We start from the raw sequence: 15678 nt of genomic DNA on the forward strand, positions 1-15678 counted from the left end.
GCTCCTCCATGAATACTTGTTTTCATTTGTGTTACTGTAGTGGTTCTTCAATTTTTGCATGTGTCATGGAATCCTGAAGCAGGTTGGCAAAGCCTATGAACTACTTCTCAAAATGTTTTCAAATACATAAGATTACAATGGAAATCAATCATAGCAAAATACAGTTATGAAAATAAGTATTTTAAAAAATCATTCAACCTCAGGTTAAATACCCCCAAAGTTTAAAGAGAATACCTAGAGTGATCAAACTTCCCCACAAAGTGGTTGTAAGGATTAAACAAGTTAATGTAGAATGTACTTACATTCCAAACCTTAAGATTACCATTACTCTCCAGATGATTACACCATTTTTACATAACAAATGGTGTTGCTTGAGTAATATGTTACAAAAACCATAGGTAGTTATTATTTCTCTGTCATACACAATTTCTCTTCCTTAATTGATACCTCACTTTTCAAACATTCGGAGAAAAAATACATTATCAGTCAAGTGGGGACCCAAAAAATAGCACTGAGAGACATTCATTCCTATGGGGAAATTTTCAAAGGTTTATAACAAGGGATAGGTGAAATCCTTGACAAAAAAAGAGTAATTAAAAAACAAACCAACTTATATACAATTCTAATTGCAGCTATGAAGTGAAATTCTTGATAATAAAATGAATTTCATAAGAGTTGTTTAATCATGAAGTTGGACTTAATTTAAATTACTCAACTCCTGGGGTTGGAAAACCATCTCAATAGCATTTAGGGTCTGGGCCTACTTACTAGGTATTTGTTTAAGCTACCACTGGAATGCAAGCAACATTGAGATAGACACTCTGTACCCTTTCTTAAGAAGAATTTTTTCATTCTCTCTGTCTCTGTCTGTCTCTGTCTCTCTATTGTTTTCTTTTCTTATCCTTAATGAAAGGAAATGTTGGCTTAATTCATGAGGACAGCATCTGTGACGTTTTGGGGGGGAAGCATTAAGGATTATTAGCTCAGCCAGACTTCTCTCTCACTGGTAGGCTTATTTCTACAGATGGGACTTAATTGCTTCTTAAATATGCCTAGCACTTGTGTCTCTACAATATTGCCCACTAGCCATTTGGCACTTCTGCTATCTTTTCCGTACTTAAAACTCATCAATTATGTTGTGATTTTTTTGTTGTTGTTGTTTTTCGTCTAATTTTAGTTGGTTATAGGGAAACAATATAATCTATATTTTCTTCCTGAGGTAGTATAAAGGAAGTTCTAAAATTCAAGCACTTTTGTTGAAAAAGGGTAAGTATAGGGACACATACTTGCAACCAACCCAAGTCTTAGTTCATGAAAAGAACAATCTTACTATAAAAATGCTTGGAGTAAAAAGTCTATTTGAAAGTTTACTGAGGCTGTTTTCCATCCAGGGAAAATTTTAAGTTATGAGTTCCATTGTGTCAAGGACAGACCAGTCTTTTCCAGACACTTACCCTCTGACAGCATGAATAAGTCTCAGTGATGGATAGGCAGTTCGCACTTTCAATTTATTCTTAAGGATTAATGCATTAACCCACTCCACATGCTTCTCTCCTCCTTTGACCATGAAAGCAGGGATCCAAAGGACACTGTCATTCAGCATAGTTACTCTATGCACAAATTTTTCTCTGTCACTCTCATTCCGAAAGCCTCCAAATGCTCTTTGTACAACTGATGGATTCATGGTAATAAAATCAGATTTAGTTCCCACATCTGCAGCAAACTCCACCACAGGAGCTAGATTGCACCTGAAGAGGAAGAAATTAATGGACAAATGAAAAATAAATATGAAACATTCACTCATATAGGGGTATGCATGAAAAGAAGAGCTGGAAATGAACATACAAAGATGTTTCATACCAGGTGAAGAAAAAAATACCAATGGTACCCAGCATGGTATTACATAGTGTTTTAATAAACCTCAGGCCCACCATTTACTTTTCCAAAGGTCCTAAAGATGACTGGCTAACTAGTATTTTAAAAATTAGCTTCTGAAATGTGCATCTGTATCCAGAAAATAACTATTAAAAATATCACTCATTACTTTCATGCAACTTGCTATCCAGTGACACTTTTGACTCATACATTAACAAAACCTTAATGCCTATCATCATTTGAGCTGCAAGATCTCGAACCAGTAGGGACTCTTGTCATTTTTAGAAAACAGGTAACCTAAATTGCATGCTATATTATATGGAATAAACTAGGCCAGCATTCCTTCCCAAGTCAGTCAGTTGTACAATTTACATAAAACACTTATGAAAACAATTTTGCACAACTAGAGTTTAAGAATAGTTTCAAGCACCATTGTTTTCATGTTAATCCACAAAGGTCTTCTATAAGCCCGGTGTAGCAGATTTGGAGAAGGTGGTAGAAGTGAGATAAACTAGAGATATCAAAATAATATATATATATATATATATATATATATATATATATATATGTGTATATATATATATATATATATATATATATATATATATATCTTGCTTTGAGATTTTAAGTAGCAGAGGATTTGTAATAGCACACACCTTAGGGCACCTTAATTATCAAAGACCTAAGCTGGGGACCTGCTTTTTGGTTGATAAAACTTACAAGAAAAGAAACATCAATACATGGCTTGAAAAGTGTTATTTCAAGCAGTGAACTGAAATAACTCTGATCCTGGAACAGAAACCCTTGGTGGATAAGATTTAAATCACAGTCAGTTGATTATAAAATCTAAAATATTTTTAAGCAACTTTTAGGAAAAAATGTTTAAATACATTTGAACTCACTTTAATATAGAGTACATGTTATTTTTAGAGTGATAAATGAAATAACATAATCGTCCCTTCCAATTTTTGAAGTATTTCTGCATATTAAGATCTCCAGCTTGTTTTTTTCTTATAGATTTCATTGCACTAAATACATTCTCAAAACACTCAAATTTCAATTAAAAAGAGAGGTGTATAGTGGGCCAGTAAAATATCTGAATATGCAATGTGTCTTTTTCAAGTTAATTAATGCTCTGCCATAACTTTTTTCAGATATGTATACATGAAAAGCAAAACTAATTTCCCATCCTTCATTTCACACAAAAATAAGCAAAGAAAAACTAGGATATCCAGTCACAGACTCTGAAGGAAAAAAGCACAAATTATTACATGTTATTATTCATTTCCAATTTCTCTCTCTCTCTTTCTGTATATATATGCATATATATATATATGTATATATATATATTCGTATATTAGTATGACTTCTGATCTCTTGCTTCCATGAACTTTAGACTTTGCTCCTCCAAACCTGAACCTATGGTTCAGTTTCTCACTACAGCTTCAATCTTGCAAAAAGAAAGGTACTAGAAAAGAACAGTACACCACTTACAGCGACTGGGTATAAAATCACTTTATTTCTATGAATAATGAGGAAAAAGAGAATTCTTCAATAATCAGGAAAAAATGTCATAGCCTGATCCAAGTTGATTATTTCAGGCATTCAGGGAGTGCCCACATTATTATAATTACTTCTTCCATTGAGAAAAAATTAGAAAACTTGTTAACATCTTGGTTATGTGCACGTGTCAGGAAAACATCCCTTTGCCTTCATTCTATTTTAATAGAAATTCAGTAATTCCATTTCACAAAATTTCCACTCTGGAAACACAGTATTTGTTGCTTCATTTCCTCCATAACTACAGAGTCAACAGATCTAAGATCCCATGTTTTATCTTTTACTTTGCCATTTTCATCCATCTACTTCTTGATCTTCAGCATTATTTGCCTTATTCATATTTCAAAGTTCTTTGGGTTTTATTTTTATTCATTTGCCTCCCAAAGCTCAATAATATTGTTGATTTGATGTGAAAATGTCTATGAAAAGTAGGCAAGGAATGCAACCATTTAGCACTGTGAGATTTTAAAGTAATATGTTTCCATATTGGAGAACATGAAATAAACTAATATTTTCTTGTAGGGAGAGATAGCATGATATAATGGAGAGACCAATAAACTACAAGTCAGTCTGCCGGGAATTAGCTGTATGACATTGGCCAAGTCATTTTATCACTTAGCTTTAGTTCTTTGGGGTTTTCATCTTAGAAATGATATACCATGATTCAATGATTGAAAATAAATGTGATTGAGATACTTCACTGTATTGAGATGAGGGCTTAGATATTAAACTGATTTTATTCTCATACAACACCTAGCATCTGTCCTCCTCCACTCCCTCCATTTACCTCCCAAAAGGCCATCGAGCAATTAAGATGCATTATTAAGTTCCTATACATGCAGAAAATAAGCTAGGCATTGTGAGGAATAGACAGCAGATTAAGATATTCTCTTGTCATTGCTGAGCCGTTTTTCAGTCATGTTCAACTCTTTGTGACCCCATTTGGGGTTTTCTTGGCAAAGATATTGGAGTGGTTTCTTGCAGATGAGAAACTGAGGCAAGCAGAGTTAAGTGACTTGCCCAGGATCACACGGCTAGTATCGGGGGCTGAATTTGAACTCACAAAGAGGAGTCTTTCTGACTCCTGGCCCGGCTGGCCCTAAGATAGTCTCCTATCTCCTTCTCAGTTAATGCTGAGAAGACATACTTAGGCCTCAGAAGAAATTAATACATAGCATCTAATGCTGTTTGGTAGTATGCAAAAGTAATTCCAAGAAAGGATCTAGCTATGTATGCTTCATGGAGAAAGCTTGATGAAGCCTGAAGTGTAGGACTTGAATAGATAGAGGGAAGAGATCCTAGGTTAAGAAAAATGGTATGAACAATGGAATAATAATAATGTATATGATAATAGCTAGAAATAATTACTATTATCATCATGAGTGTTTATTACTATTATTTTACTATTAAAAATGTAGAAGCTTTTGAACATTTTCTTTGAACTTAAAATTTAAGGTCACATCAACATATGCCCCTGAATTACTGATTCTGTGGTTGAGTCAAGTTTTTCAGTCATATTAATAGCTAGTTGACTGCCACACAATTAATCAGAGCAGTCATTAAGACAGCAAAAATAACCAGACCAGCTGTGCTGCACTCCAGTGGTCTTAGGTTTGTAGCAGCAATATGGAATTCAACACAACAAGCAAGCAAATGAACTGGATTGAAAGATTGTGAGTGGACTTATAATCATAAATTTCTTTTTTTCCTTGAGAGGCATAACATTCAAATGTTTGTAGTAGCCAGCATATGCCTCAGGCACTTATGTAGGAAAGCAAATGTGCTTCAAATGTTGCCCTCAATCCCATAAAATTAGACAGCAATCTGAAAAAAAAATATTTTTAACGTCTTATGTCTGGCAGTGAAGGATGCTTACAGCAATACTTACTAGGGTTTTATGCCAAAGTCTGTACAGTCCAACTATCGTGCTTGATGTACAAACTCTCTTGCTCTGTGTGTATGTATGTATGTATGCATATATGCACACGTGTTCATATATATACACATATGTGCATGTATACACACAAACATGCGCACATATATTTCACAAGAGAAGTAAATGTTTATATCTTCTGCAAAGTGATTGTAAATTCCCACTCAACATTCTAAATGACTAAGAGATCTTTTTCTTAAAAGTTTCACAAGCATATATTATTCACATCAAACATATCTAAGAATATAATCAATTCTTGGGATTGTATTGGGCATTTAGGATTCTATGAGATGCTCTTGATAAAAATATTGGCAAGCTGCTTAAAGACACTTTGATCTTTGTTTTCCATTATTGCATGAACGCGCACACACGCACACACACACACACACACCCTTATTGTTTTGGGAATTAATCTAACTATATAAACCAAAAGGAAAAACAAAAGCTTGTTGCATGCAGTGGGTTTAACTTAAATAGATGTCTTCAAACAGATGATATAGAAGGGATTCATGGCTTAGTAGGGGTTAGATTAGAGGATCTCTAAGGTCCCTTCTAATTCTAAGACCCTGTGAGTCTGTGAAACAATATAATAGTTATTTTCATTGTGATATGTGTGTGTGTATATATATATATATATATATATATTTAACTAGAAGGAGTAATTAACATTATTTTGATTTTATCTAAAATAAAACATAAATGATGGCTTTATTGACAGCTAGCCCGAGGCTGTGAAATTTCCTTCACAGGTTGCTGTGACAGACCTGATACTAGAATAATACGAAAGATGTGAAGCCCATCTGTTTATCTATCTGTAATGGAAAATATATTTAGTTGACAACTCATTTATGTTTGGATAACAGCAGTCACCCTCATCTGACCCATTGCCAATTTATCATTTTCTTCCGCCCAATTCAGATGCTAATGCTGCTTTTGTTACCTCTTTAAAAAGGAAAATTATATAAATAACTAAGTTTACTCATTTATACAGTCCTCAAGCATTTCATAATATTGATATTCAATAGCAAAATTGAAGTAAAACTTCAAACTGAATGCAAGCATTTTTAATCAATGAAAAAAGGTGCCACTGCACTGTAGAGATGGAGTTGGATTTGGAGCCCAGAAGACCTAAGTTTAAGTCTTGCCTTTGAGATATTCTGGCTGTGTGACCTTCTGAAAGTTCAGAAATAATCTGTATATCCTAGCACCATCCCAATAAGAAAGGTAAAGGAGAAAGTACCCATTTTACAACTTCAACTAGAGGAATCACAGAAAGAATAGATGGGACTCACTGAGGATTCAAATAGGAGGGATTTTAAGTAAAAAAAAAAACCAATTTGTAATAACCCTCTACAAAAAGAATAAATTAATGGGTATTACAGATTAATGTTGACTTTATTTTCAAATTCTACTGCAGATAGAAGTTATTTTTAACAGTTCAATGTCACCAGGATAAAAAGAAATCATTTGATTATTTCTTTTTTTTTAAAATAGTGATTCAGGATTTAACTTTTCTAAGTAATATTTTTGTTTCTATAACATAATTTTCACCCAAAGAACAGATTCCTCTCTTAATGAAAACATATTCTTTCCTATGAAAAATGCCAGTTAAACATTTTGTAAAATATTGCTAATATATTGTTCACATTAATATGGTCTTAACAAGGCAGCTAAAGTAGTCAAAGCAATCATAATCTCTGAGGAAAGAGATCTCCTTGTGATAGTACAAACATGGTATCAAGAAATACTTCTAACCAAGTAATGGTAAATACCTAGTTCCTTAAAATCTCTAATTACACATAACCATATTTATAGGAAAATTTAAAGACAAAAGAAGAGAGGTAGTGGGGCATTGTGGAAATATTGCTGTCCTTAGAGTCAAAGGACTGGATGTGAGTCCTGGCTCTGACAATTAGCTGAGTGACCATGGCAAGTCACTCAATGTATTGGCCTTTGTAAGATGGGATAACAATATTCAATATTTACACTACCTTTAAACCAGGATTGTTGTGAAGAAAGCATTTTTTAAACCTTAAAGTGATAAATGTGAGTTACTGCAAACACCAAATGACATATGAGGTCCATTCCAACACTGAGATTCTATGATTCTATAAAAGGGAGATGGGGAGAAAAGAACAGTAGACATCATGATGACAAGAAAAGTATAGATTTAAAAGGATAAGGGACTTAGAATAAAACAATAGTGTATATCCCTGTAATGGTCAAGAAATTTTTGGGGGAGAAGAGAATGAGAGGAAATACAGATAGAAAGGAATGAGAATGAGTTAACTAATGGAAGACACCTTGATATAGCAGAATCCCAGAGATACAAAATGACTAAGTTCCCTCATCACACAAGCTTGCTCGGAAAATGTCCTACTTCATCTCCCACTAGTAGAATTATTTTATACGCAGTACTCCAAAAAAAGAATGAGAAGGAATCTTTTAAACAATGGCAAATACTAAAGTGACCCTTTAGAAATGAATAAACTACTTAAATAACCTCCAAAAGACACTGTGAAAAACAGAACAAAACATTAAGAGCAAAAGTAGTGAGCATCCTCAATACCTACATAACTAATGGCCAAGTACTAGGTGGTTCAGCGGATAGAGCGCTGGTCCTGCAGTCAGGAAGACTCATCTTGCTGAGTTCAAATCTGATCTCAGATACTTATTACCTGTGTAAGTCACTTAATGCTCAGTTCCTCATATGTAAAATAAACTCGAGAAAGAAAAGGGAAGCTACTCCAGTAGCTTCACCAAGAAAACCCCCAACGGGGTCATGAAGAGTTGGACATGACCGAACAACAACACACATAGAATGCATTAAAGTTTAATATTAAGTTTAAATGAACATCAGCTTGATAAAGGGATTACTTAAGAGTCAAAGAGCATAGAAATAAGATTTCCAACATAACTGTACTTTGGTTTTCTAGAGGGAAATGAGGCTTCCAAAAAAGGTACAAAACAGCTGATTAAAAAAATAAAAACACCACTGCGCTTGGGTATGAAGCACAACATTACAAGCTGATGTTGGATGTGTTATGCTGATAATTAGGAAAAACAGTCTTAGGAGAGTAAAAAAGTGGAGAAAAATCAGAATGAGGAAGACTGGCATTTTTGGAAATGGTAACAAAGAGAAATGTTAAATACAAGAAAAATCACTGTTGTTGGAACACTGCTTGGAGTTGAAGTGAGAGGAAGGTGACTAGAACCTATATGTCCATTTCTCAATACAATACAAAAAAAACCCTAAAGTCATAAAAAGAGTTATTAGACTACAGAAGAGAAAAATACCCCATATAAAGAAATGTCAGCTTATGTTATGGGGGAAAGATTGTTGGGGTGGGGAGGTGAGAGCAGGCCACTAAGTAAAAATAAGATAATTTATCTGGGGAGAATTTAATTACATTAAATATACTAATCCCTTTCCCCCTCACACCCCCCACCAAAAAAGACAACAATTCACTGAGCTACTAGGGTCAAGGCACTTTGATGGCACTGTCGGACAGTACAAAAAAGTGTTTTAGGAATATTAATGTGGAAGGGCTGTGCAGGATAAAGGGGCACGGGTGAAGGCCAAAAATATCATCTAGGATATTTGTTACAGCAGGAAGTGACATGGCCTGGTAGTTGAATGGAGAGGCTAGGAATGCAAAGAAAGCAAGAGATTATGGGACAATTGCTTTGGGGGAAAAATAGCCAAGACAACTTTTAAACATATCTATTGTTAAAATTGGCAGCTAGGTGGTGCAGTGTATAGAGTACAGGGCCTGAAGTCAGGAAGACTCATCTTCCTGAATTCAAACCTGACCTCAGACACTTACTAGCTGTGTGAATTTCAGAAAATCACTTAACCCTGTTTGCCTTGGTCTCCTCATCTGTAAAATGAGCTAGAGAAAGAAATGGCAAGCCACTCATGAAGAGTCAGACATGACTGAACAATAACAATTGTTATAACCATCATCATCATCATCATTTTTTTTATTTTATTTTATTATTATTTTCATCTAATCTTTATTCTTTTATTTAGCACCATTTGACATTTTAAAGTTATTTTAATTGTAATTATGTATATGTAATGATTTTTGTTAATATATAAATATCTGTATTTCATATAATTGAGTGATTAGGATTCATTTTGTTTTCTCATAAAGTTTGTAATAAATGATTGCTTTTATTTGAATAAATCATAGGCTAAGAAAAGCATTTTCATGACATACATATGTCAAGAGTAAGAAAGAGGGAGAGAGAAAGAGAAAGAAAAAGAAAGAGGGAAAAAGAGACATGAAGAAGAAAGGGAGGAGAAAAACAGGGAAACAAAGAAGAGAGAATGTGTGTGTGTGTGTGTGTGTGTGTGTGTGTGTGTGTGTGTGAGTGTGTGTGAGTGCATGCATGCTTGTGTGTTAGGGGTAGAGTACTAGTATGCACATGCAAGAGAAGAACACAGTTCCTTTTGTTCCGGTGACTGAGACACCTAAAGATGACAAAGGGGCAGAAACATGGTCCAGAAAACATATCCTGGGGGCAGGGTTGTTGACTTCACTTTCAGAAAAAAAAAAGTATTACATTGCTACCCAAAAGTTACTGAGTGCCTTGTGTAGCTTTGCAGTGAAATTCTCTTCACGAGGTAATTCAGCATGGAATTTAAATTCTTTAAAATTATGTCATGTACTAAAAGGAAAGAAACAACATTCATGAAATATTACGGCTGATGCTTTAATCAAAGAAGTCAGAAAATGATAGCAGAACAGCAATAACTCTGTCTCTTTGCATGAATTACTATACATGGTGTTAACTTTAGTGCATTAATAAATACATTGCAAAGTGGTCATTACAGTGGCTGGGGGAAGCATATCTTTCAGTCTCCTAACTTTTAATGACTGTACTAACAACCTGAAGTTTACATCACCACTTGCTCAACATTTGATTTCCTTATTTGCAAAAGGAACAAATAAAACCAATAAAAGATCTGTTCTAATAAATGACTGGTTTTTTTGAAAATGCAGTCCAAGTTTCCAAAAACTTGTTGACTTAGTTTATATTATTTGTCATGTACTGACTCACAGGAAAATGTGTGCAGATATGGCCTTTCCAGGTAAATGTGGAAAATACATATAATGACACTAATTACATCTTCAGAAAATAGAAAAAAAAACATATTGGAAAAAATGGATAGTACATGATCACTGTATGTCATGTTGTCATCAGGTGTAATAAAGCTGCTTCTTATTTAGGCCTTGTTCTTCATTCTAAAGATTAGCTGCTCAGTGATATATATTCACACCTTTCCCCCAATTACTTTCCCAGAGTGTTATCAAAATCCTATAGAAAAGACTGCAGCATACACTATGTATTACTTAGAGAAGAGGAAATAAGACATTTGTTTGGCAGTGGGCTTTACTTGTACAATTTACTGGGATTATCCCTTATGCCCCAAAATATTTAATATCCCATGAATAATCAAATTTAATTTTCAAAAAAATATTTCTCTAAATATCAGAAAGGTATTCATTTTGTTTATAATGATGATGATCTCTTTTTCTTTGCCCTCTAAAGAGGAAAAACTGACAGAAACCAATAATCTCAATTCTTTTTCTATAAATTCACACCTTTTGAAATAATATAAGTAGTATTAGAAGGCACAGACCCCCAAATCTGTAGGGCTGAAATCAGTCCATTAGCAACTAATCATTTAATTAAAGTAGAAAATACAAAGTCACTGCTGACTTACTGTACAGGTTAGCCACCTCTACGCAAATAAGTCTGCCCAGACCACTTGGGAAGTAAACACAAACTTGAAAAGTAATTTTGTAATCCAATCTTGGGTTTTGTTATACTTTTTTTTAACTTCCTGTGACCTATTTTAAAAAAGGATTACATAAAGGAAAGATGAGTGAGAAAATAACAAAAAGGTTTGTGGCACCTTTCACAGTCTTAAGGCATTTTGCTCAGGCTACTGTTGATTTGAGAAGAGAGCCATTTCAGGTTATTTTTTTAAGAAACTTTAATTTCTCACTTAAAGAGGAAGATATTGTTCCTCTTTATCTTAGCAAAAAATGTTGAAGCATGCTTACAAGTCAATTATACACCAAAATTGCAAAAGGCTTACCTAAGTAATCATCCTTCACAAAAAGAATAGAGTTTACACATATCTAATATAATGACAAATTAAGAATTCTATTCAAATTTGTAATTTGCTCACATTACATGCAGAAGATGATGTCTGGAGGATGTGAAAAATTAAAATGAAGGACAAATAAACTTAAATTTGCCAGAAAATAAGAAGGATTCTTTTTAATAGTCTCTATCTCAAAAAAAGCACAAATAATCCATACACTTAAAGACTAAATGAGTAATTCATTTTCCCTCACCACCATGACCATCGCAATTGTAATAACAGGAGGAACAGTAATTGTAAAACCAGGAAGGACAGTAATTTTTTGAGTCTCTTGATGGACTTCATGGAACCAAAAAAAAGTAGGATGAGAGCAGTTGGAAAAGGTACCGGGATGAAGCTGAGGGAGAATGGAAGACTGGTCCTGCCCAAGAAGAAAATATAAATTGCACTATCAAAACATGTTCGCAACAGGATGAGATGGATCAAGAACATGAGGCAGAAGCCTCAGAACTTTTTCTTTTCTGTTGTCATTGGGCCCCTTTGCATATAATCATCTCCAAGCAAAAAGAGTAGGTCCAGGGATTGACACTACCCTAGAACAAAGGTTGCATGGATTCCTGGTGGTACACAGAGCACAGGTTGATAAGGGTGACACAGATCCATAGATAATATACGGATCATAGTAGTGTTAAGAGATGATAATAAAAATGGGAGGCAGGACTGAGTTCCATGACTCAAGGACTCAGGATACAAAGCCATTCCCACTATTAACCAGTCCCTCCTTCATGAAATGCTACTTCTAGCAATGAGACAAAGAAGAAAAAATCCCTGCCAACACTATACACACACACATACACATGCACACACACAAAGAGAAATGTGAGGTCTCAATATCTGTACACTAGACACCTTTCCTTTTATGGGGGACATAGAGAAAATAAAGAAGAAACCTATGAGTATATAGTTCATGAATGAAAGAACAGAACTTAGAAAAACTTAGATGAGGGAGAGACGTAAGAATATGATCAAAGTAAATTAACACTTCTTAGAAAAGGGAAGCATAAAATAATATTACTTAAGATATTGAATGGAGAGGAGGATATTGATCTGAGATTTTTTTCAACACTCTTGTCTGGGAAAGGTTAAAAGAAGGAAGGTAGTCATAAGTAAATAAAATGATACAGAAACTTATAATTTCTGAACATTCATGAAACTTGGGATCAAGCAAGTAAAATGGGAGTATTTGTATGTGTGTGTGTGTGTGTGTGTATATGCATGAAGGAAGATCCTGTGGCAACAAAGAAAAATCAAATTTTGTAAGCAAAATGAATCATAGGAACAAATTGCTGACTTAAAGGAGGAAAGGGATAAAAAAATCACTAGGAAAAAATAAATGGGAGAAAATAAAAACATAACAATCAAAACTTTAAATGTGAATGGATTAAACAATCTAATAAACCAAAACAGAATTGCAAAATGGCTAAAATAAAATCCAACTATTTGCTTATACAAGAAAAACATCTAAAAATAAAAATATGGATAATGAAAATGAAAGAATGGAACAAAAATTATGTTTGGGAATTTCAAAAAAGGTGGAGTTAAAATCATTATATTAAAAAACCTCAAAAAAAAAAAACCAATCATGCAGACAAGCGAGGTAAAGGAAAATTATATTATAGATGAAAGTACCATACAAAATGAAACATCATTATAAAACATAATGGCATAATTGTTCAATCAATAAACATTTATTAAGCTCCTACTCTGTTCCATATACTATGCTACAGACAGAAAAGCAAGGCAAAAGAGAAGCTCACAATCTAAGGGGGGAAATGGCAAATTCATAAAGGAACATATAACTGAATTTCCAAAAGAAATATAGTAATGTTATAAGTAAAGAAGTCATCAAAGTTCCTCTCTCAGAGCTAAACAAATCTGGCAGAAAAATTAAAAATAAAAGAAAGAACAGAAAAAAACAGGAAAAAGCAGGTTTGAAAGAAAGGCATTTTAGGAACATATATATTTCCCCAGATAACTACAAAATTGGGCAAAAGAAATCAATACATATAGAAAAATGGATATATTAAACACATACACAGATTATAATATAATGATTTTAAAAAATAATATAGGAAACACAAGCACAACATGTAGATCTAAACAAAGATCTAATAATAAAATCATGAATAACTAGTAGCCAACACCCTGAACTTCAGAGCAAATACAAACAGAAATTACAAACAGAGAAAATATAAACAGAGCAAATAACACAAATCAACAGACAGGCTTCTAGTTGTCTGGCCAAAGCTATACATAAACAGTTAACAGAGAGAGAATCACCAACATCTGAATTTTCAAAGCGGGTAGGTGGGGCTCCAGTGGCTAGCCAGAACCTTATCTGGCCAAATCACCAGCACTCTTCCAATGAGTGTACCCCCAAAACAAAATGCCAACCCCATATCTTATATACACATCTCAGGACCCTGGGGCACTTGATTACTTCCGTGCTGAGAAGTACTCAAACAAAAAACAGTAAAAAGTCCCATTTTGCTTGCCATTACATTTAAAAGGCAAAATTCATCAAAGGTACTTGATTACCTCAGTGCAGAGAAACATTCCACAACAAAAGACAAAAGGATCCCACTTTACCTGCCCCATCAAACAAAGGCAAGACTCATTAAAGTCACTTGATGGCCTTTAACAGCAAAAAAGTCCCACCCTAATTACCATAACATATCATAAAAAGCATATATATAAAATGAAATGCAACTATTAATTATATTGAATAAACACTAGAAGCTTTTAAAATATATAACGTGGCAATGAAATGATGTCCCTTTCCTTACCATTACTTCGGATTATTCTAGATATGCTAGCAATGAAAATGACAAGAAAAAGTAAAAATATGCACATTAACAAAGAGGAGAGAAAATTGTTCCCATTTATAGACTACATGATTTATTTGAAAATCTAAGTGGTCTGGCAAAAAAACTGTATTTCTGTATATCAGCAACAGAACAAGAAGGAATTAGCAGAAATAGAAATCCCATTCAGAATAACTACAAAATGCAGTAAATATCTGGGATTAAATTTGTCAATAATCACTGCAGTCATAAAACTTTTAAAAATGGAAGACAAATAATCTGAAGTATATTCATTGATCATGACCATCATGATAGTAAAATAAAAAATGCTGCAACTACCTATATAGATTGGCAAATTTAATGTCATATGAATCAAGTTATATAGGGAATATTTTATAGAACTAGTCCAAAAAAGGAGGAAGATAAAGTCTCTAATCTTAAGGAAAATAATGAAAAACAAAAGAAGAGTGAAGAGGGACTAGAACTTCCAGTTTTCATATAATATTATAAAGCAATAGTCATCATAATTCTTTGAAACCATTTTAAGAATAGATAAATGGATTAAAACAGACTGGATAAGAATCACTAACAAACGGAGTAACCCTGTATGATCCAATAATGCAAAAACATAAAAACCATGGGGAAGGACTCTGTTCAAATAAACAAACAATAACAACAAAAACCATGCCAAAAAAAAATTGGGGAAAAAAATTAAAGCAGATTGGAAGGGACGGAGGGAGGCAGAAAAAGAGGGGGTGGAGAGAGAGGGAGAGAGAGACATACACACAAAGACAGAGAAACAGAGAGACACAGAGAGACAGAGACAGAGAGAGACCGTATGCACAGTATTTTGCACTATTACCATATGCTATAATAAATTCCAAATGGATGTCACCAGAATATAAGAAGTCACATTTTATTAAATGAAAGGCAGAATTTCACAAATATGACCATAGGCAGAATTCTTAATTAAATAAAAGATAGAAGTGATCATACAAAATATAATTGAAAATTTTATGTACATGAAATTGAGGAGAATTTAAACTAACAAAATCAATGCAGCTAGGATAAGAAGTAAAATTGTCAATTGGGTCAAAAAGAAAAACTTTTCTGCAAATATCTCTAAAAAAGTCTCATATGTAAGATATATATATATGGAATGAACCAAATATTTTAAACTGGACGTCATTCTCCAATACACAAGTGATGAGTGGTTATGAAAGAGCTAACAACAAAAAAGGAATTACAGATAGTGACCATTATATGAAAAATTTCTCCAAATAACTAATTAGAAGACAAATGCAAATTAAAAGAACTCTAAAATT

At 33.6% G+C, this 15678-nt stretch overlaps 1 protein-coding gene across 2 annotated transcripts in view; it reads right to left on the reverse strand.

Moving 5' to 3' along the window:
- The window catches only part of ST8SIA4 (ST8 alpha-N-acetyl-neuraminide alpha-2,8-sialyltransferase 4), a 139285-nt gene that overhangs the window by 54600 nt on the left and 69007 nt on the right, over positions 1 to 15678 (reverse strand). Inside the window, exon 4 of one of the 2 annotated variants that reach the window (XM_036768754.1) lies at positions 1455 to 1748. The exons of the other annotated variant lie outside the window; for it this stretch is intronic. Within the exon in view, the coding sequence (XP_036624649.1) occupies positions 1455 to 1748 (294 nt within the window). The remainder of the gene's footprint in view (positions 1 to 1454; positions 1749 to 15678) is intronic. 2 annotated transcript variants of the gene reach the window in all.

Source organism: Trichosurus vulpecula, chromosome 1 (assembly GCF_011100635.1).
Source record: "Trichosurus vulpecula isolate mTriVul1 chromosome 1, mTriVul1.pri, whole genome shotgun sequence".
Lineage (NCBI taxonomy): Eukaryota > Metazoa > Chordata > Mammalia > Diprotodontia > Phalangeridae > Trichosurus > Trichosurus vulpecula.